This window comes from Mauremys mutica, chromosome 1 (assembly GCF_020497125.1).
Source record: "Mauremys mutica isolate MM-2020 ecotype Southern chromosome 1, ASM2049712v1, whole genome shotgun sequence".
In the NCBI taxonomy this organism is placed as follows: Eukaryota; Metazoa; Chordata; order Testudines; family Geoemydidae; genus Mauremys; species Mauremys mutica.
In genome coordinates, this window is record NC_059072.1 from 12,449,848 (window position 1) to 12,470,030 (window position 20,183).

The following is a 20,183-nucleotide window of genomic DNA, read 5'->3' on the forward strand; positions in this document are numbered from 1 at the left end:
CAGAAATAATTGACTACTCCTGCTCTAAGCCAAATGAAGTGTGCCAAGGATACCCTTTGTACCCTAACTTCTCACCAAACTGGTGAAAAGTGAACAAAATCATGCAAATTCTTTCCCATTTAATCATCGATAGTGTTGCAGTAAGACATTTCTTGGAAGTATATTAATTTTATTCTGTCCCTACCCCTTCATGCGTATTAAACTAGAAAGTCTTGGATGAAAGAAAATTGTATAGGCTGCCTGCATATTAATATAAACCAAAAATGAATGTTAAATACGTCATCCTTTGTAAAAAAAAAACAACGTAATTAACAAGAATAACAATTGTTTTACTCTTTTAATCAGCCGGCTTTATTGCTAGTGGCATATTGAATGGAATCCATTTCAAGTGTCAGTTAAAAGACGTTTTGTCAAGGGGAGTTTATTTCCACAAGCAATTTCTCCTGGAGAAAAATTATTACAATAATGTCATATAAAAAAAGCAAATATTCTGTTTCCCCCCAACACACACACCATAATGTAATCATTGCAGTCTGCGATTGTTTCCTTAGTGCCACTCCATAACACAGTAGGGATCTGGGATCAGGCAGACCAGGAGGAGAATGGGGCTGGGGACCAGGGTATGTCAGGGCTGGGGTCTCCAGGGTGCTCACCCCACTCGCTCCCCTATCTCCACACTGAACACCACCACCTGCACTCTGCCCTGCTGGCACTGGCCTCACACTTTGACCAGGAGCAGTTCCGCCTCCACCAGATGGCGCAGTTCCACCCCCACCCAGAAACAGGCGGTTCCTGCATGTTCCTTGAGGACTTTGCCTTCCACCGCGGCCCAGTTGCTTTGGAGGATGGGTTCAGGGAAGCCCCGGTGAGTGTGGCCAGGTGGAGATGGGGCCTTATGCCTCCTGCAGGGCACAGGGCTGGGACTGGGGAGTCCTGGCAACGCCAGCTCTGCACAGGACCTCCAGAGGTCTGAGTGGGGGAGTGGCAAGGTGTGTATACCCCGCACTGGGCAGGAGAGGGTTAACCCCACGCTATGGGTGGTAGAAGTCCCGCCCCTCCGACCGTGCTGGGCATGCTCCAACTGCTGCCTTAGTATAAAAGAGAGCAGCCCAGCTCATTCTAGGCTGACTGCCAGAGATGAAGGACCTTTGGAAATGGCTCCAGCTGAAGAGATGCCACAGCCCTTGCCTGCAGGAGCTGGAGATCCTGAGATAGGAGCCCCAGGGAATTGCTCGTGCTGAGGAGCCTGGAGACCCTGATATCGCATGGACTACAGCTTCAGGAAGAGCGGTAGGAAGTGACACAGGGAGGGTGAGCGAGTGGTATCTCCCACCTGTGTGAGGTCAGCGTGTTTCGGTGGGATTCCCCACTGACCCAGTGGCAGACCACTCCGCCACTGTTAGGCCCCTGGGTTGGGGCCCAGTGGAATCAAGTGGGCCTAGGCCCCCCTACCCAGGTTGCCGCTCCCCCTTGTGGTGGCCCCTCGGATACTGGCCACTAGGCTGCACTGCCCTGTGCCTGAAGGCTGTTATATTGATTCTGGCCACTAGGCCACACTGCTGTGAACACAAGGGCTGCGGTATTGACTCTGGCCATTAGGCTGCCCTGCCCTGCCCTGCCTCCAAGAGCTGCCATATTGACTCTGGCCTGTGGGCCATGGCGCTTTCAAGCCTAAGGACAGTCTGGTAGACTGTAACTGCGGTGGTATTACAACCTTGCCCGCCCCAAAGGAGGACGGGATGCACATTACCACGCGACAAGAGGGTCACAGGGGCTCAGAGACCTCCTACCCCCCTGCCCTAGCGATTGCAGGAATGTGTGTGTGTGTGTAGGGGGGAATAATCTAGCCTCTGTTGGAGGGTAAAGACCCTGCTGTAAACCTGACATCTAGTCAGTTACAAAAGAGTTTAGGTCCTACACTCCTGCAGGACCCCCCACACCTCTGCCCTTAGGGGCCCCCACACCTCTGTCCTGAAGGCCCCGCTGCCCTGCAACCCCATCACAACTCTGCCTGGAGTGCACTTCTGAACACACCTGCACCTGCACGTCAGGATGGAGGGGCGGCCAGGCCAGATCTGAGCGGGGCTGTGACCCTGTGCACCATTTCAAACTGATTGCACCAAAACCGCAGCTTTATCAAGCTGTGGCCATAAATTCTGAACCAAAAAAATCACAACTTTCTTACAGCTTTACGCGTCATGTCTATTGATTGCGATCACAATATGAATGCGAAATAATACAAATGTCACATGAATGTAAACTTTCTTTTCTGACCTATGCAATTAAGGAACACCATGATTTTACAGTAGTCTTTCCACTGGAATAGGAATAGGTGGAATTTCTTGGCAGAATTTTGCAGAATTTCTGTTTTTAGGAATACTCACGAGTAAGGATATGCAGGATCAGGCCCATAAAAGCCATGGGAAGAACTGTTACACAGTTTGGAATAATATTAAACGGTAGAGGGCCAGATCCTTAGCCATTTGGCTCAAGTTATCTAGGCAGTGCACCTGGACTGGCAACTTGAGTGGGTGCTAAACATATGATTGGTCCGTGTCCATGGTGCAATCTGTTCATGGCACTAGTGTGCTCATTCACAATGGAATGATTTTTCCCCTTCAAATTCTTTTAGTGTGCCGCTGGGCAGAAGCCCTTGGGAATGGGACAGCTGCATGTCACCAGACCATGGGAAATGGTCTTGTCTGTAACTGTGTAACGCTGCTCCTGCTCTGTGCAAAGGAGTCTGCTTACTGACTGCGCTCCTCCAGTGAAAAGGATTTACTGTGTTTATAATACTGGACCTAATTCCTGGATAGCCTTTTCATTCCTGCTACTGACAACGGCTCCTCAGAAAACCTCCAAGCAGCTACTAGCTAATGTTTCTATTAAGCTAGCGATTCAGCTAGCCAGATGGCTGTCACTCTAGCTCATTTGCATCATATAATAACTCAGGCCAGGTCTATGCTACAGGCCTATATCGGCATAACTATGTTGCTCAGGGGTGTGAAAAAAACCACACCTCCGAGCGACGTACTTATACCAACCTAGCCCCCTGCATAGACCAGGAGTGTTCTGAGGGAGATGGAATAACTACGCCGACGGGAGAAGTTCTCCCCCTGGTGTAGTAGCGTCTTCACTAAAGCGCTACAGCAAGGCAGCTGCCTGGCGCCGTACATGAAGACGAGCCCTCGACGTGTCACAAGATTGGAACAGATCGTTTAACACAAGTAGTTAACCCACATTTTAAGGGGCCATTCAAGGTGAAGTGGCCCGTTAAGACCCCTCCAGTCTTGGGGGGGAAGGAAGTGTGGAGGTTAGTTTCCCAGACCTGAAGAAGAGCTCCGGGCAAGCTCGAAAGCTTGTCTCTCTCACCAACAGAAGTTGGTCCAAAAATATATTAGCTCACCCACCTTGTCTCTCTGCAAAGAAATTGACAATGATTCAGCCACTGGTGTGCTGGGAACACTGCCTATCATGTTGACCAATATCATCACGCTTGTTTCCTTGTACTCCCCGGTCACTCTGTCTGTATTGACCTGTTGTCTCTTGTCTTATACTTAGATTGTAAGCTCTTTGGGGGCAGGGAACATCTTTTTGTGCTGTGTTTAGAAGCCCCTAGCACTAGGCAGGCCTGATCCATGACTAGGGCTCCAATGCATGACAGTAATACAATAATAAATTGATAATGTTGGTTTCAAAGCAGCCCAGCTGTGCTAGAAGAAAGGATCTGGCCTTCTTTGTAGCTGGTGTCTTGCTTTGTCTCTTTAGGACTCCCTTGGGAAGGGGCTGCTGGTTCTTTCTCTGGGATCTGTGAGGTCTGAGGGCCCATGTCCCTCACAAAATTCTATTTGTGACTGTGTATGAAGAGTCAAGTTAGCTAATGCAATGATGATCAGTTGAATCAGGACAAAGTCATGTTCCACATCGTGGCAGGTAGGCGTGGTCTAACCCCCCCGAGCGTGGTTTAACCACGCCTAGCTGACACGAAGCTGACCCTGACTTGCTGCAAAGTGAGGGTCAGCATCATATTCGTCAGCTCCACTCTCCCCACTTGTGTTCCCGCACAATAACATTTTATAGGGAAAGGGCGAAAGGATTGTGTGTTATTTTGTGCCAGACTCAAGCCGCGATATTCAGATTTGATTTTTTTTCTATTGCCTGATCTAGAGCCAAATTTTGCAAGTTGGGGCCCACCTTATCTAGTGATATCAACTGGGTAATTCAGCAGCTCAGATCTCAGTGAGTAAAATAGCCATTTAGTTCCCCACTCATTTTTGGCAATAGACTTTGGGCCGGATCCTAAGCTAGTGTAAATCAGAATCACGCCATTGAAGTCTGTAGAGTCATGCCAATTTACACCGCCTGAGAATCTGGCCCTTTTTAAAAGAGTCACGCATAATGCACTTCACTAGGAAAGTGTTTTATTTTCTTATTTACAGGAACCTCTGCTTGCCACTCCCTAGTATAATGGGTTCTGTTAGACACTAAGGCCCCTGTTCACAAAGGTATTTAGGCTCCAACTTCTATTGCTTTCAGTAAAGCTGGGCCTAAGATCCTCAGGGCAAGGTCTGTCTTTTTGTTCCGTGTTTGTACAGCACCTAGCACAACAGCCCATGACTGGGGTCCCTAGGCACTACCCTAATACTGCTAATAGATAGTAAATAATAAGCACGGGGGGCTTTTAAATGGATGAAAATGGGAGAATGTTAGTCAGTTACATAAAACCATTTGCTTCACTAAGGGTGCTCTCTTGGCTTCCGTGCTAGGGGTGGTGAATGTCAACACGTTAAAGCCCCCGGCGAGGCGACTAATATCCTGTCTGACATAGAGCCACAAAATTCTCAGAATTACATGCCTTGAACTGAGGAAATCCTGTAAAACATGGTCTCCGATGCGATTGTTTTGAAATCTGAGCTAGCGAGGGGGTAACCCAGATGGCAGGGCTGAACGAAGGCGCGAGATGTCGGCAGGAAGAACAAGCTGTATCAGATCCAAGTGCAAGCGGGCGTGTGAAAAGAGGCGATGTACAGCGAGTTGTCATTAACCACCCATGGCCCCGGTGAAACCCCAACTTTCCAAGCGCTCTAAGAACAATTTACAAAGGAGGCTGCTTTTGAAATTGCTTGTGATTGGAAGCAAGGAGAAAAAGCTTATTATCTTCTAAGAATACAGGAAGCCCTTTGCAGTGAAAGATAAGTACAGAGGCTTTGGAAGACAACGAACGTGGGGCCAGAACAGCAAGATATATAATAGGACAGGCTCACTGAGAACACAATGCTCTATCTATCACAATGCCACTCCTTTATTTTGCACAGATGCCTCCAGCCACCCCTGCTGGAGCAAGCTCTGGGCAAGCCTAAACCTTTGGCCCAATCCTAGTGCTAAGCACTATTCTTCCTACTGCTGCTACTCAGATACAATTCTCGCTGGGTGTGCGAGTAAGGATGCAGGATCGGGTCCACTGTGTATATTCAGTGGTGGCTGGATGAGCAGACATACAATCCACTGCACGGAACATGAGGTTACGGCATGTAGGCAAATGAGGGATGTTGCTCCTCAATTTACACTTTTTAGGTGTAAATATTTCTAAACCATGGTTCTAAAACCCAATCCTGCTCCAATGGAAGTGAATGGGAAAACTCTTATTAGGCCGCAAATGCACAACTGGTTTTCTCACTCACTGCTTTCTCGGTCACCAAAGGTGTGTAAACAATGCCAGGTCCGCAGGAGCTCTTGTGTGCTCTGCCCTTTGGAAACACCAAGCAGAAGAATAAAGATGAATTTAGGAGTCTACCTTTAGGCTTCTATCCTTGAACTTTTTGTCCATGGTTGTGAGCGTACATCCCCAGTCACCTCACGCACTTTGCCAGGGGACTAACTCTGGCCCTAGTGCTCCTGTGCTGCTTCCAGAGGAGATCTCCAAACGCTTGTGAAAAGTGGGTGTGTGTCATTAACCCCATTTTCCAGATGGGGAAAGTGAGGCACAGAAAATTACTTTCTGTCATGGGTGCCTAAAATTCCATATTCAGGCAATTAAATAAGTGGCCTGATTTTTCAGACAGTCCTAACTCTAAGTGAACTTAGCAGGGACTGAAAATATAGGCGTATGTGTCTACAGGATCTGACAGGGATCAGAGCACTAGAGGGACAGGCTGACTGGCCCAGACAGAGGCTAAGCATCTGAGCTGGGGTTAGGAACCAAGCAAGAGAACGAGGAGGGGAACAGGTGTGACCGCAGCTGCAGGCATAAGCATTGAGCAGCCGCAGGCTTGGCCCTGCTGCTGGGCTTAAGATCAGGTCTGGTGATGCCTCTCAGCCAATCCAGGGGTTCTGGTCAGAGTGTTCAACTGTAGGTCAACTAGCTGGTCCCAGCTAGCCGGCCCTGACTCCTGACAGGGGCCTTGGACGGTGAGATCCCTTGGGAAGGGATGGTCTGTTCTCATGTGTATGTCCAGCGCCTAGCACAATGGGGCCCTGATCTTGGCTAAGGACCCTAGGTGCTACAAATCCTAATACCTGAGCACTCCCAGGACTGATACCAACAACAGAACTGAACCAGTGGTGAAAACAGTAGAAAATCTGTGGCCTAGTATAGAGACCCTGTAACATCTTCCAGGGCAGATCAGACTTCCATTACTAAGAAACCCATTTTTGCTGGTCACTTTTACATCTTTCCCATGGTCTGCTGCAAGAGATGCTGCCCTCACGATGTAGACAGACCTACTGCGGCCCAGTTTGTCCAGCTAAACTGGGACTCATTCCTCCTTGATCCCATTCACTTCAGCAAGTTGTGAGCTGGAAATAGGGTTGCAGGTGTCTGGTTTTCGACCTGGTGGCTCCAGTCAGCACTGCTAAGCGGGCCATTAAAAGTCCAGTTGGGGCAGGGCTGGCAGGGAAGCAGCCAGCATGTCCCTCCATCTTCTCAGTGTAGGGGTGGCACCGGGGGCTCCATGCGCCGTCCCTGCCCCGAGTGCCAGATCCACAGCTCCCAATGGTTGGGAACCTGGCCAATGGGAGTTGTGGGGGCGGCACGTGCAGTCAGGGCAGTGCGCAGAGCCACCTGGCTGTGCCTACAGCTAGGAGCCAGAGGGACATGCCAGTCACTTCCCTGGACCCGCCTGATGTCAGTACTGTCTGGAGTCTGCACCCTGAACCCCCACCTGCACCCCAACCCCCTTCCCCAGCCCTGATCCCCCTCCTGCACCCAAACTCCCTCCCAGAGCCTGTACCAAATCCCACATCCCAACCCCCTGCCTCAGCTCAGAGCCCCATCCCACACCCCGAATCCCTCAGCTCCATCCCCCAGCTTGGAGCCCCCTCCTGCACCCCAAACCCCTCTTCCACAGCCCCACCCCAGAGCCTGTACCCCCAGCTGGAGCCCTCACCACCTCCCGTACCCCAACCCCCGCCCCAGCCCGGTGAAAATGAGCAAGTGAGTGAGGGTGGGGGAGAGCGAGGAACGGAGGGAGCGAGGATGGAGTGAATGTGGGGTGGGGCCCTGGAGAAGGGGCAGGGCAGGGGCGTGGCCTCAGAGAAGGAGTGGGGCGGGGTGGGGCCTCAGGGAAGGGGCCGGAGGCGAGGCAAGGAGGTTCGGTTTTGTGCGATTAGAGAGTTGGCAACCCTAGCTGGAGATCATTTAGTATTTGCTTTTCGGAACCAGCCACAATGTGCTCAGCGTTTTTCAAACTGAAAAGCCCCCATCCTTGCTCCAGGGCTCCCGCTGTAAAGACAGACAGACAGACAGACAGACGTTAGAAGGAAAGGGGACAACGCGTAAGTCAAGTGCTCAAGGTGGAGCTTAGCCACATCTTGACAACTGAGGTCAACTTTTAAAAAAAAAAATCCTTTTTTACTGTTATTTATCAGCTGAGTCCTCCGTAGGCATTAGAGCAGACCAGGATCTCCAGGTAGGACCTAAATGCAGAAAGGGAAGGAGCCTTGTTAGTGTGCTGTGGAAAGAGGTGATGCTAGAGGTCACATCCCCTCCCCGATTGCTTGGTCACATGGTGTGGCCAGGACCCCTCCTATGGGGCAGGTGAGCCAGCGAGCTGCACCAGGCAGGGGGAACAGATGGGAGCTGCGTGGAGGAGCTGCAACTTTCCAAGAGGTGGGGGCATCGCTTTCTGGGAGGGAGGAGTCTGATCGAGCTATTCCAGGGGTGTACCCCACCCCACTATGAGCAGCCGTGGGTCGCCTCTGGCTGCAGAAAGGCATTCTGTGCAAAGAGAGCAGCATGGAGATTGGGTGAGAAAGTGACAAATGGGTGTGTAACACTGGCAGAGGCCAGTTGTCGTTGGGTGGGATCAAACCTGGGGCTATTGGAGCTTAGTGCATGAGTCTCTACTGCATGAGCTAAAAGCCACATGCCTCTTAGTTATGGCTGTAGCAGACTCATTAATCACTAAGTGGTCTCGGTGCCACGAGATGGGACAGAGCACCATACCCAGGAGGTGTGTGGGCAGGGCCGGCTCTAACTTTTTTGTCGCCCCAAGCAAAAACAAAAACAAAAACAAAAACACCCCAGCACCGCCCTGCCGAAACAACCCCCCCGAGCACTGCCCCACCAAAACAAAAACCCCCGAGCACCGCCACCCTGAAACAAAACCAAAAACCCCTGAGCGCCACAAAACCAAAAACCCCTGAGCGCCGCCCCACCAAAACAACCCGCCCCCCCAGTGCCACCCCGCTGAAACAACCCCTCCGAGCGCTGCCCCGTAAAAACAAAAACAAAACCCCTGAGCATCGCCCCGCTGAAACAACCCCCCCGAGCTCCGCCCCGCTGAAACAAAAACAAAAACCCCTGAGCGCTGCCCCACTGAACCAAAAAAAAACCAAACCCCGAGCGCCACCCTGCCGAAACAAAACAAAACCAAAAAACCGGCGCGCTGCCCCACCACCCCAAGATTGGCCGCCCCTTAGAAGGTGCCGCCCCAAGTATGTGCTTGGTCGGCTGGTGCCTGGAGCCGGCCCTGTGTGTGGGTTACAGGTGCATGAGGCTGGCATCACCGAAGGGGAAACGGGCATAATGCCAGGCTAGACAAGGGTGGATAATTGAAAGGGGCAGAGGGTTGAAGGTAATGACAGGCCAGGTGCCCAGGCCTCAATGAAATATTGACAAATACGTAGCTGAAATCAGGCTGGCTCGCCTGTGTGTTACTATTATTAAACTAGGTATTAGAATTATAAGAATGTGTTTAGACTTTATTGTATGCTTGTGGGTTGCTGCCTGCATTAATCTCACTTATGGCCTCTGCATCCCATATCGTAAGGCAATATTGAGTGTTTGCATTGTAAGCCTCTGTAACTGTGTAAATCACCAGACAGGAGAGAGACAGTAAATAGTGTGACACGTTGGGGAGGACTAGCTCAGTGGTTTGAGTATTGGCCTGTTAAACCCAGGATTGTGAGTTCAATCCTTGAGGAGGCAATTTGGGGATTGGTCCTCCTTTGAGTAGGGGGTTGGACTAGATGATCTCCTGAGGTCCCTTCCAACCCTAATAATCTGTCTATAGTCTCCAACAGGTGTTACATCCTGCCTGACAAGGAAGGCCCAGACTAGAGCAGGGGTGGGCAAACTTTTTGGCCTGAGGGCCGTATCGGGTTTTGGAAATTGTATGGAGGGCCGGTTAGGGGAGGGGGTCGTGGCCCGGCCCCCATCCCCTATACACCCCCCCCGCCCAGGACTCCTGCCCAATCCACTCCCTGTCCCCTGACCACTCCCAGAACCCCCACCCCTGACTGCCCCCCGCTGTCCCATCCAACCCCTCCTCTCATTCCTGACGCCCTCCCGCCCCCAGACACCTGCCCCATCCAACCACCCCTTCTCCCTGTCCCGTGACTGCCTCTGGAACCCCTGCCCCTGACTGCCCCCCGCCGCCCCATCCAACCCCTCCTTCTCCCTGACCGCCCCTGAAACCCCTGCCCCATCCAACCACCCCTCCTTCCTGACCGCTCCCCCTGGAACCCCTGCCCCATCCAACCACCCCTTCTCCCTGACCGCACCTGAAACCCCTGCCCCTGACTGCCCCCCCCAGCTCTGCCTCTGGCCTGCTGGGTGATGTTGGGAAAGTTACTTCCCAGCTCTGTGCCTCAGTTTCTCCACCTGTAAAATGGGGATGATGACAGGGACTTCCTTTGTAAAGTGCTGTCAGATATCCTGATGAAAAACCACTGTATACGATCTAGGTAGCAGTAGTATATTATTTATTATTATGGTCAAAATGACAAGCAAGGAAGATGATCTTAGTTGCTGGTTTTCGCATGGGCCATGTGTATGGCAGGGCAGCCAGACAGAAAGCTGCTGCAGTGGCTGAGTCAGGCACTGTCTGAATGAGAGAACTGCAGGTGGGGATGGAAAGAGACCTAGAGACCTGATATATGTTGTGATGGATGAAGGAGCAGGCTTTGGAGATAGCCTGGATGTGTTGGGCAAAGGAAAGGGAGGAGTGAAACATAATCCCAGATCACAGACTTGAGTGAAGCAGAGGACGGTGCAGCACAGGACGGTGCAGCTGACATTATTAAGCACAGACGTTTAAAAGAAACAAACAGGCAAGGAAACTGAAAGCAAAAAGGAATCCTGTCTCTCGGCCACGGGCTCTAACCCCTAGGCAACACCGTCTAGCCTAATGAAAAGCCTTGAGGCTCAAAGACTCTGAGGGGCCTACAGCTTTCTGTTCCCAAGAAACCATTGCTTTTGGTTGGGAGATTTCTGCCTTTGAAGGACTCATCACTAGGACATAAGCTGCCCTCAGTGCAGAAAAAGACAGCAGCCCATCTGTACGGACCTGGTCCACACCAGAAAGTTTTACTGGCAAAATGTTCCTTCCATCGGCACAGCCGTGCGTGCATCCACACTCCGTTGGGATTCCTGCCCACAAAACCCTCAGCTTCTGCTGGCACAGTGAAACCAGCTTGCTGAGGGCAGGTCTACACTAAGGGCGGGGGTCGAATTAGGGTACGCAAATTCAGCTACGTGAATAGCGTAGCTGAATTCGAAGTACCCTAATTCGAACAACTCACCCGTCCAGACGCGGCGGGGTCGAACTCCGCGGCTCCCCCGTCGACTCCGCCAACTCCTTTTGCCGAGGTGGAGTACCGGAGTCGACCGCGGCGCTTCCGGAGTTCGAACTATCGCGTCTAGATCAGACGCGATAGTTCGAACTCCGAAAAGTCGAACTCTCCACGTCGAACCGGCAGGTAAGTGTAGACGTACCCTGTGTGACCGAAATCCTGTAGCCAGCCTCTGTAGTTCCACCAGCGTATGAAAGGGCCATCTCAGGGCTCCCCGTTGTGGCATGACACAGCCCTCAGCTCCCTCTTCCAGCTCTTGCATGAACTCATCTTGGTGTCTGTCTGTGGGCTACGGGGCTGGGGTGGGCTTGGCGCTAGGGTGACAAGACGTCTGTCCCGATATTTGCTTATTTGTCCCATGTCCCGACCTACCTTTGGGCGGGACGTGAATTGTCCCGATATTTTGCCTCCGCTCACAGGCTCGCGCCCCTCCCCGCCCCAACGCTGCCCTCTCCTCCCCCCATTGGCTCCCTCCCCAAATCCCCCCCCCTGGCCCTGCGCCCTCAGCCCCGCCCCCTCACTGCCCCATTGGATCCCTCCCCAAATCCTTGTCCTGGCCCTGCGCCCTCAGCCCCGCCCCCTCACTGCCCCATTGGATCCCTCCCCAAATCCTCGTCCTGGCCCTGCCTCTTCCCCAAGCACGCCACATTCCTCCTCCTCCCCCCTCCCTCCCTCCCAGGCTTGCGCTGATCAGCTGTATGGCATCGCAAGCGCTGGAGGGAGGGGGAGACAGAGTGGAGGGATGCTGGTGCGGGGGTTGGGAGGGTGGAGCTCCAGTGGCAGGTTGTTTTTTTTTTGCTTCGCGATATTTCACCTGTGTGATCTGGTCACCCTACTTGGCGCACAACTCCAGGAATGTGGCCTTCTGCATCCAGAAGTTCTGGAGCCACTCTTGAGCATCCCAGGTTTACACCATGATCCGGTCCCACTACCCAGTGCTCATACAGGCCCCAAACCACGGCTTCACGGTGCGCAGTTTCTCAGTGATTCCTTGCAGCAGCCGGTCAGTTTCGTTCACGCCATCCTCCTCAGCATCCTCGCTGGATGTCCAGCTGGTGCCAGGCTTCCACAAATACAAGAGTGACTTGCCCTGTCTTTAAAACAGGCAGGAGACCTCTGATGACTTGTGACAGCGGCTAGGCAGCTCCTGTACTGACCAGTACTGACCTGTAGTTTCCACATACTCCCCTGTCTGTCTGCCCATCTACTGTCTTGTCTTTTACTTAGACTGTCAGCTCTTTAAGGGCAGGGACTGTCTTTTTTTTGTCCTGTGTTTGTACAGTGCCTAGCACACTGGGGGCCGAGGAGCTGAACTAGTGCTCCTAGTTCAGCTGTAGTAATACAAATAACAAATAATTGCTAATGTTTTGAGGGGGAGATTGAAAAATGGCACGAAAAAGAGTAGCCTCTGGGATGGAACAGAGGGATTTGTCCCCAAACTCCCACAATTCCCTGAGAGCGGTGTCCTGTAATACATGGCAGCAGCCCCACAATACATCCAGAGGCGGCTCTACAAATTTGGCCGCCCCAAGCAGTCATGCCCGGGAGGCGCCCCCGAGCCGCGGGAGCAGCGGACCTCCCGCGGGCATGACTGCGGAGGGTCCGCTGGTCGCGCGGCTCGGCTGGACCTCCCGCAGCTGCGGGCGGTTCGCTGGTCCGGCGGCTCTGGTTGAGCTGCCGCAGTCATGCCTGCGGGAGGTCCGCTGCTCCCGGGGCTCCGGTGGACCTCCCGCAGGCATGACTGCGGCAGGTCCGCCGGCCCAGCCTGCCGCCCCCCCGGGAAAGGGCCGCCCCAGGTGGGTGCTTGCCCCGCTGGGCTCTGGAGCCGGCCCTGAATACGTCGCAAACATTTCCCAGGAGGCAGTGCATCAGATGGTGGCGAGGGGACCCTGGGATGCCTGCTCACAGCGCCGTATGTCTTTGGCTGAGGCAAGCTAATGCTGTGGGGACACATGGGCCATGCAAAAGCAGCCAGATGTGAACGCGTTCTGCTGAAATAGGTGTCAGTAGGACGCTGGCAGAACTTCTGCTGGTAAAACTTTCTAGTGTAGACAAGGCCTGAAACCTGTAAGAGCTGGTTTCTCTTTGGTGAGCATGGCTTACCGACACATTTCAAAGGCATAGGACCCCCCAAGCAGAAGTCAGTGGCATCACTCCTAGCTCTGAATTCTTCAAAGGAACATCAGGAACTGCTCTCAGCAAAGAGAAACTGGTACTGAAAAAAAAAAGACTAATACTCACACCTTAGATTTAGGTTCCCCCTATACTGTACTAATGACCTATTTCCAACAGGACAGTAAAAACATGAATCACTCTTGCAATATAGATTGGACTGAACAGTTTTTGAAGTGGTTTTGAACCATGCCAATTCCTGTGATTTCATCACGAGACTTGCAATAGCTGTGGTTTTTCTGAAAGCCCCAGCTCCGGGAGTCATGTGATTATATGAGATTGTAAGCATGAAAGGGGGTCAATTTTATGAATTTGACAAGGTGCCAGTTAGATTGTGAAACTGAAATCCAACAAACTAGATTTCCCAGTTTGAGGGGTGTTAGACCCAACCTTACAATGGAATCTGATAGAATAACCCTGCTTTTAGTGACTCTAGGGAAGGTCAGGCTACTGATTTAACACTAGGTTCTTTTCAGGCATTTCTCACATCAGGACAGTTTGGTATACTGTTGATTGTATACTGAGGTGGGTCGGGGTGAACAAATAGTTAATTATCAGTTTTCTTTTTTAAAAAAATCATATGTTTCTAGCCCTCTAGAGACAAGCTTAATGTGACCTTAGTGAACCCTAAAGGCTCAGAAACCCAAACCCAAATCAAATAAACCCCAAGCGTATTTCTATCACAATTTTTAAGCCAGTCTCATGGTTTTGGAAAGCCTGGGGTTGGCTGCAGCTGCAAGGTCGATAGGATCTAAATGGGATAGACATTAAGTGTTTAGTTAAAGGAGAGATCAGTGTAGATTAGGCCGGTGCAAAGGTATTGGCATTTGTGTCCCCTGAATCCCACTCTGCAAGCGTTCAGTCCACTGGGGCACATCACAGCCAACTAGTCGACTGCAATATGTGGCAGCTGCCAATGGCCTCCTATGCTCATTACCAGGGCATAGGAAAGTCCCAGCTTCCCCCCCTAGGCTGGCTGCAGCAGGAGGGTGGAGTCTGAGCTCCACCACTCTTCTATGGCCTCTAGGCCGGGGAGATCTTCCTGGGGCCAGATCTGCTTGGCTTAGGGCTGATTTGCACCAGTTGAGGGGTGCAAATCGGCTGGAGTGCAGCACAGCCTGCGGGGCCAAAATCCCTTTTCTCTCTGGCCCCCCCAGGAGACAGCACAGTCCAGGAACCTGGTACGAGAAGTTTCTGCCCCCTCTTCCCTACCCCATACTGTGTTTTAACTGAATTGTCTTGTCATAGCCACATCTCAACCACGGCGCTGGTTATGGTGTAGACGGGACCAGAGAATCCCTTTATTTTATCGCTGTACATACAGTCAGCTTTGCGGCGGGTGGCTTGAGGTAAAGGAATTGTCTCTCTCTTTGGTTTTTAAGAGCTTTCCTTGTTTTATAAATGATGCAGGTCCCACCCAGAGGGGCTCTAGATGACAAAACTGAGAGAGACCCAGGAGTATCACTGGGGTTGGAAGGATTCCTTCACTCATTCATCACCAGCCTCCTAGAGGGACCGTTATGCATCACCAGCTCCCCTGCACCCCCAAATGACCTTCCCTGTCCAGCTTCCCCTGCCTGGCCCTCACCTCCCTCTTCCCCAGATGATTCCCCTTCCCCAAGCTGCCCCTCCCCCTTCCCCAGAATGATCCTCCTCCTCCCAACCAGCCCCCCTCCCTGCAACCTGGCCCTCCCCCTGCCCCAGAATGACCCCCCAACCTGGCCCTCCCCCTGCCCCAGAATAGTCCCCCTCTCCCCACCCAACCCCCCTGCCTGCAACCTGCCCCAGAATGACCCACCCGGCCCCTCCCCCTGCTCCAAAACAGCCCCTCTCCCCCCACCCCCCGTTGCAGCCTGGCCGGGGAGGGGCAGGGCGTTTCCGGACTGGAGCCCGCCGCCCATTGAGCCCCGTCCCTGCCGCCCCCTCCCCGGGGAAGCTACATCCGGCCCCGGGTTGGGGCCGCTCCCCCGCAGGACGCAGCAGCGGCGGCGCTCGGCGCTGCACGGAGCCGGCCGGGATGCCTCCCCCTGCCTCCCCGCAGCCCGCTCCGGGCCCCGCCCGGCCCGTCACTGGGGTGACCGAGACCGGGCTCCTGGGCACCCCGGTGGAAATCCAGCCTCACGGCTGCAATAGCGGGGCGCTGCTGGGCCGGCTCGGGGTGCTCGTCCAGGCCCTGCTGGCCGCGGTGGCGTTCAGCACGCTGATGGGTGAGTACCCGCGGCCGGGGGCAGAGCCAGGCGGCGCCTTCCCCAAACCTCTCCCTGGGGCTGAACCGGCCCCGCGTGGGGGGGAAGAAGCCAACGCCTTGATCGGTTAGTCGCCGGGACTTTGCCTCTGGCGCAACGCGAGTGTCCTGTTTGGCACCGTTTCTGCAGATACGGGGATGTCCATTTTTTAAACTTTTTTTATACGTTTAACTTTTTTTTTTTACACTTTGCAGGAACTTGTGGGAGAGCATCAGGCAGGTAAAGGCCCAGGGAGGCAGCAGGGGCACCAGAACAATTTGTATAGTGGGGGTACTGAAAGCCACTGAAGCAAACTGCAAACCCTGCATATAATGGAAACCGCACCCCCTAGTTCCAGCACCTATGGGCACCGGAGTCCTTATGAAGCCAGAGTATAAACACAGATCCCTTTGCTTAAAGACACAAAAACCTCCCTCCCTGTCTAACATTAAAGGGTTGTATGCGGCACAAGCTGAATGTCTGGCAGCAGTTTCCAAAAGTTAAAACTTTAACCTTTCAAACAAGGTGTCAGCGTCCCAGGTCAGAATATACAACTGGAATATCCTTAAATCAAACTCTCAGGAGTTCTCTAGCAGCATTTTCCTTGCTTTGCCTCTCTGTCAATTTTGAGGAGCAGGGAGGGAAATATTTTTGTTGGTTTGTGTGTGTTCAGTGAAATCAGCATTTACCGGGAAAAAAACCCAAATCCTTCCAAGCCTGCTTTCAATTAAGTCTTCAAACTTTAGCAAAGGTCACGTATTAACATGTTTTTTTCGTGATCCATCCCCGCCACTCTCTCGCCCTGTTATTGATGTAGGAAGAATGTGTTGTGTCCAATTCTTGTGTTTACATTTAAAAACTACTTAACAGGTCTCACCTGGTGACCTTTTCTTTTTTAGGAAGGCTATTCCATGCTGTTAGGCTGGGAGACACCAGGTGTACCTAGCTGAGAATGGGCATGCTTTTGAAAGGGAGGCTGTAAGCTTTGCTTTAGTGCATATTTAGGTTTCCTTCCATGGGTTGTGGCCTGCGAATATCTCAGATGGCTGACGCAGTGGGAGCAAAGGTAAAAATCCAATCCGTTTATACTGCCTCTTGCATTTCTGGTTGGACAATGAGACTCACTTTCTCATCAGAGTATGTTTTAGTCCAAGAGCCTCTATTGGGCTAAAAGGCTGCAATTTTGGGGTTGCCAACACTGAAAGAGAAAAGTTGTCTTTAAAAGATGTTTCCATTTGACCTTTTGCAAAGATGCATTTCTATTGTTTCTATATATTCCGCAAGGTGTCTGATGGGAGCAGGGGTTAATAACATTTAATTTAAGGTCGAATCCTGACACACACTCCAAAGATCAGTAGTTGATGATTATACAGTGTGGTCTCTGGTGTGCTAAAAACATATTTTAACTAAAGGAAATGATTAGCTGCATTAGATTACACCCCTATTATTCCGAATGGTGCTGTTGTAGACTAGATCCTGGTAGCACACCTAAAACTTGAGTGTTCAAAGGAGTGGACAATCTATAGTAGACCCTGGAGTGTCAGCGTGGTGGTGGTGGAGTAGGTGTGAGTTACTTCTGTCTTCTAATGGTCTTGGGTTGGGGTTAGCAGTGCTGTTGGGAATGCTGATAAGCCGTGTACCTTCCAAATAAAAATAACTTTAAAAAATGTTATGGCAAGTGCAGGAAGACTGGGTTTTGGCTGTCTTCATCTGGATGTATGGATCAGAGACCTTTGTGTGTGGCTTCGCAGGGTGTAATCACTTACTACTGATATGGTGGTGTCTTGCACCCGCTTTGCACAGGGGTAACTCGTTACATATATTGCATGATAATGGAGAATAGCCCCAATAGAATTTATCTTTTATTTGCAATGGGAGCTGTCTCCAAAAATCAGAGATTGAAGCCAGAGTATAAACACAGATCTCTTTGAGTTAAAGACAAAAAAAACCCCTCCCTGCTTAACATTAAAGGTTTTATGTGGCACAAACTGATAACTGGAAGTCTAAGCTGTGGCTAACTCTGCACAATAGGTTTGACTTGTGAGCTTGAACATGGAATTTCCTATCTTGCTTGCACCATTTTTTCCTCAGCATTAATTAAAAAAAAAAAAAAACTCCAGACACAAACTCCTAATATATACATTGCTGAGGAGGCTAGAATAGATCCTGGGTAAATACGTATTAAGGGACGTGACACTTGTTCTCAAGATCATTGCCACAGATACTAACTGGATTGTAATTGAATACAAAGTCATAGATCTAATCTATTAAAACTGGTTGTGCAACAGTGAACAATTAGTCATTTATAAAACTCTAATGATGAGGAAAAGGTAATTCACTGTTGGTTTATACTAGTGAGAAGATAAAGCTAACCTAACAGAGTGGCCTGGCAGCAAATATAATGTTGCTTAATTGGAATGGTATGTTTTCCATGTATTGCTCTAATACCAAAGATGACTTAAGCTGCAAAGTCACTAAGATTTAAAACCCTAAAACAGAGTTTACCAAGTAATAGTCAATTCAGATGAAGAGAGGTGGAAATCATTGCAAACAATGGAGGAACAAGAGCCTGGTATTCGTGGAGGATGGGGAGCGAATTCAGTGGATTGTGTATATCATTTTAACTTTAAAAGGTGAGCTAGTTTTAATTTGAGGCTTGTGACTAATGCAACTGATGGATTACTGGGAAGGTGCTAATGAGTAAGAGTGAGGCCAGGGGGCTGGTCTGGATAAGGCTACTGGAGTAGGAGTCAGGCTGCCTAGGCCAATAACTTGCTGGTCTTGAGTAAGTCGCTGCACCTTTCTGCGCTTCTGATTCCCCTCTGTCTTACCGATTTATATTGTAATCTCTTTGTCATGGGGACCATTAGTTACAATGTTATACAGCGCCTAGCACAACAAAGCCCTGAACTTGGCTATGGCTTCTAAGAACTTTTCCCAGCGCCGGTGGGTGTTCGCCTCCGGCCCCTCCTCCATTCCAACTGCTTCCCCAAATCCCTGCCCTGGTCCCACCTCTTCCTGGAGCGCGCTGCATTCCCCCTCCCTCCCAGCGCTTGTTTCCGTGAAACATTTTGCAGTGGTAAGTGCTGGGAGAAGCGGGGACGTGGTGCGCTCAGGGGAGGAGGCGGAGCAGAGGTGGGCTGGGGCAATTTTTCCCCATGGGTGCTCCAGCCCCGGAGCACCCATGGAGTCAGCACCTATGCAAAGAGCTACTGTAATATAAAACTGCAGGTGGAGGAGGGAGAGGAGCGTGAAAAACTTGTATCTGAAACTTCTCTGAAATCTCAGAAGCAAACTTCTCCCCTCAAATGCATCCAACTCTAGTTGGAGAGAGGCTTTCTGAGCACATCTGACTCTGGGAAGCCATTGAATAAAATATTTGTTTACATTAACTATACAGACTAGCTGTGTGGGGGAGACAGAAGTAAAGGTATGTATCTGGAAGCGGGTAGTGTAGGTTTTAGAGGTATGCTGGGATCAGTGCGGTAAATAGGAGAAGACTAACTTGCAGTCTGTAGTGCTTGTCATCCAAATATCTCAAAATACATCTGAGCCTATGGATAGAGCAGGGAGTCTTCTGGGTTCTTCTCATGACTTTGCCACAGACTTCCTTTCAGTGCCTCGGTTTCCTTATCTATAAGATAGCTGGGTGAATACTTCCTTGGGGTAACTTGGGGCTTCATGAATGGCTATAAAGCACTACTTCTTTAGACAAGTGAAATATTCTTAACCAAACTTACTATGTCCTCATGAGGTAGCTATGCATTGCCATCAGTGATTTAGGGGTGGGTAAACTGAGGCACAGGTCAGTTAAATGGCTTGCCCAAAGTTGCACAACCAGCCAGGATTAGAAGCTAGACATCTTAAATCTGTTGTTGCTGGAACAGTAGAGGAGATGGTGAAGTAAGACCTGAAAAGATCTGGAGAAGCATCCAAACTTTGAGGCTTGTTTGCATCTCTGGACCTTTCAGAGAGAATTGTTTCAAAGCCAGGATGCAGTGTTTGCAATCTTAAAGGGAAGTTTTTCAGGATAAAAATTTTAATAAAACCTCTGAAATTCCTTACCTGGGTTAACTAAAATAATTGGATTATTCAAGCTGGAAAAATCTCTATTTACTGTCTGTATTTTGCAGAGTTTGGTCAATGGAAAATAGACTAACACAGTTCACCGGATTAGTTTGTTTTTGCCCAATTTAACTGAGGCTAACACATGGTGCAGTGTCTGGCTTCTAAACTGTGCAGGGAGATGCTGTAAATCTATTACCATTAGAGCTTTAACTGAAACACTTTAATGGTTGTGTTTTTATAAACGCTTTTCACAAATCCTGCACTTTAGATCAACTGTTATGTCCCGCTGGCCCGCTAGCAGCAAAGAACAAATAGCGTGAAATTTCTTTGAACTTGCCAATTTGCTAATGGCAACAACATGGGAAGGGTTCCCAGTGATGAGGGGTGAGTCATTTTGTGTAAATAAAGAAGCATATGGATAAACTAGAGGCAGTGAACCGAAACTGAGCAAGTCTATCCAAATGGAACACTCTACGTCTACTCTGGGGAGGAGGCTGAACTGTTTGTTGCAAACAATCCTTGAAGCTATCTGTAATTGCAACAGGGCATTTGGCTGCATTGTCAGGAGGGTAGAATACAAGTAAAGAACAAGGATGGCGTAGTGGGCGCGAGTGGGTCAGAATACTTTCTGCTCATCTTTCATAG

The 20,183-nt window shown here is 50.6% G+C and overlaps 1 protein-coding gene across 6 annotated transcripts in view; it reads left to right on the plus strand.

The window, feature by feature from the left end:
- Positions 1-1,250: 1,250 nt before the first annotated feature.
- LOC123376720 (store-operated calcium entry regulator STIMATE-like) overlaps positions 1,251-20,183 on the plus strand; it is an 82,906-nt gene continuing 63,973 nt past the window's right edge. For 3 of the 6 annotated variants that reach the window (XM_045028979.1, XM_045028970.1, XM_045028996.1), the window contains exon 1: positions 15,189-15,452. In XM_045028979.1, the coding sequence (XP_044884914.1) occupies positions 15,263-15,452 (190 nt within the window). In that variant the 5' untranslated portion in view covers positions 15,189-15,262. Of the gene's footprint in view, positions 1,291-15,188; positions 15,453-17,990; positions 18,104-20,183 lie in introns of those variants that run through there. The other 3 variants (XM_045029002.1, XM_045028961.1, XM_045028988.1) reach the window with 3 other exon arrangements.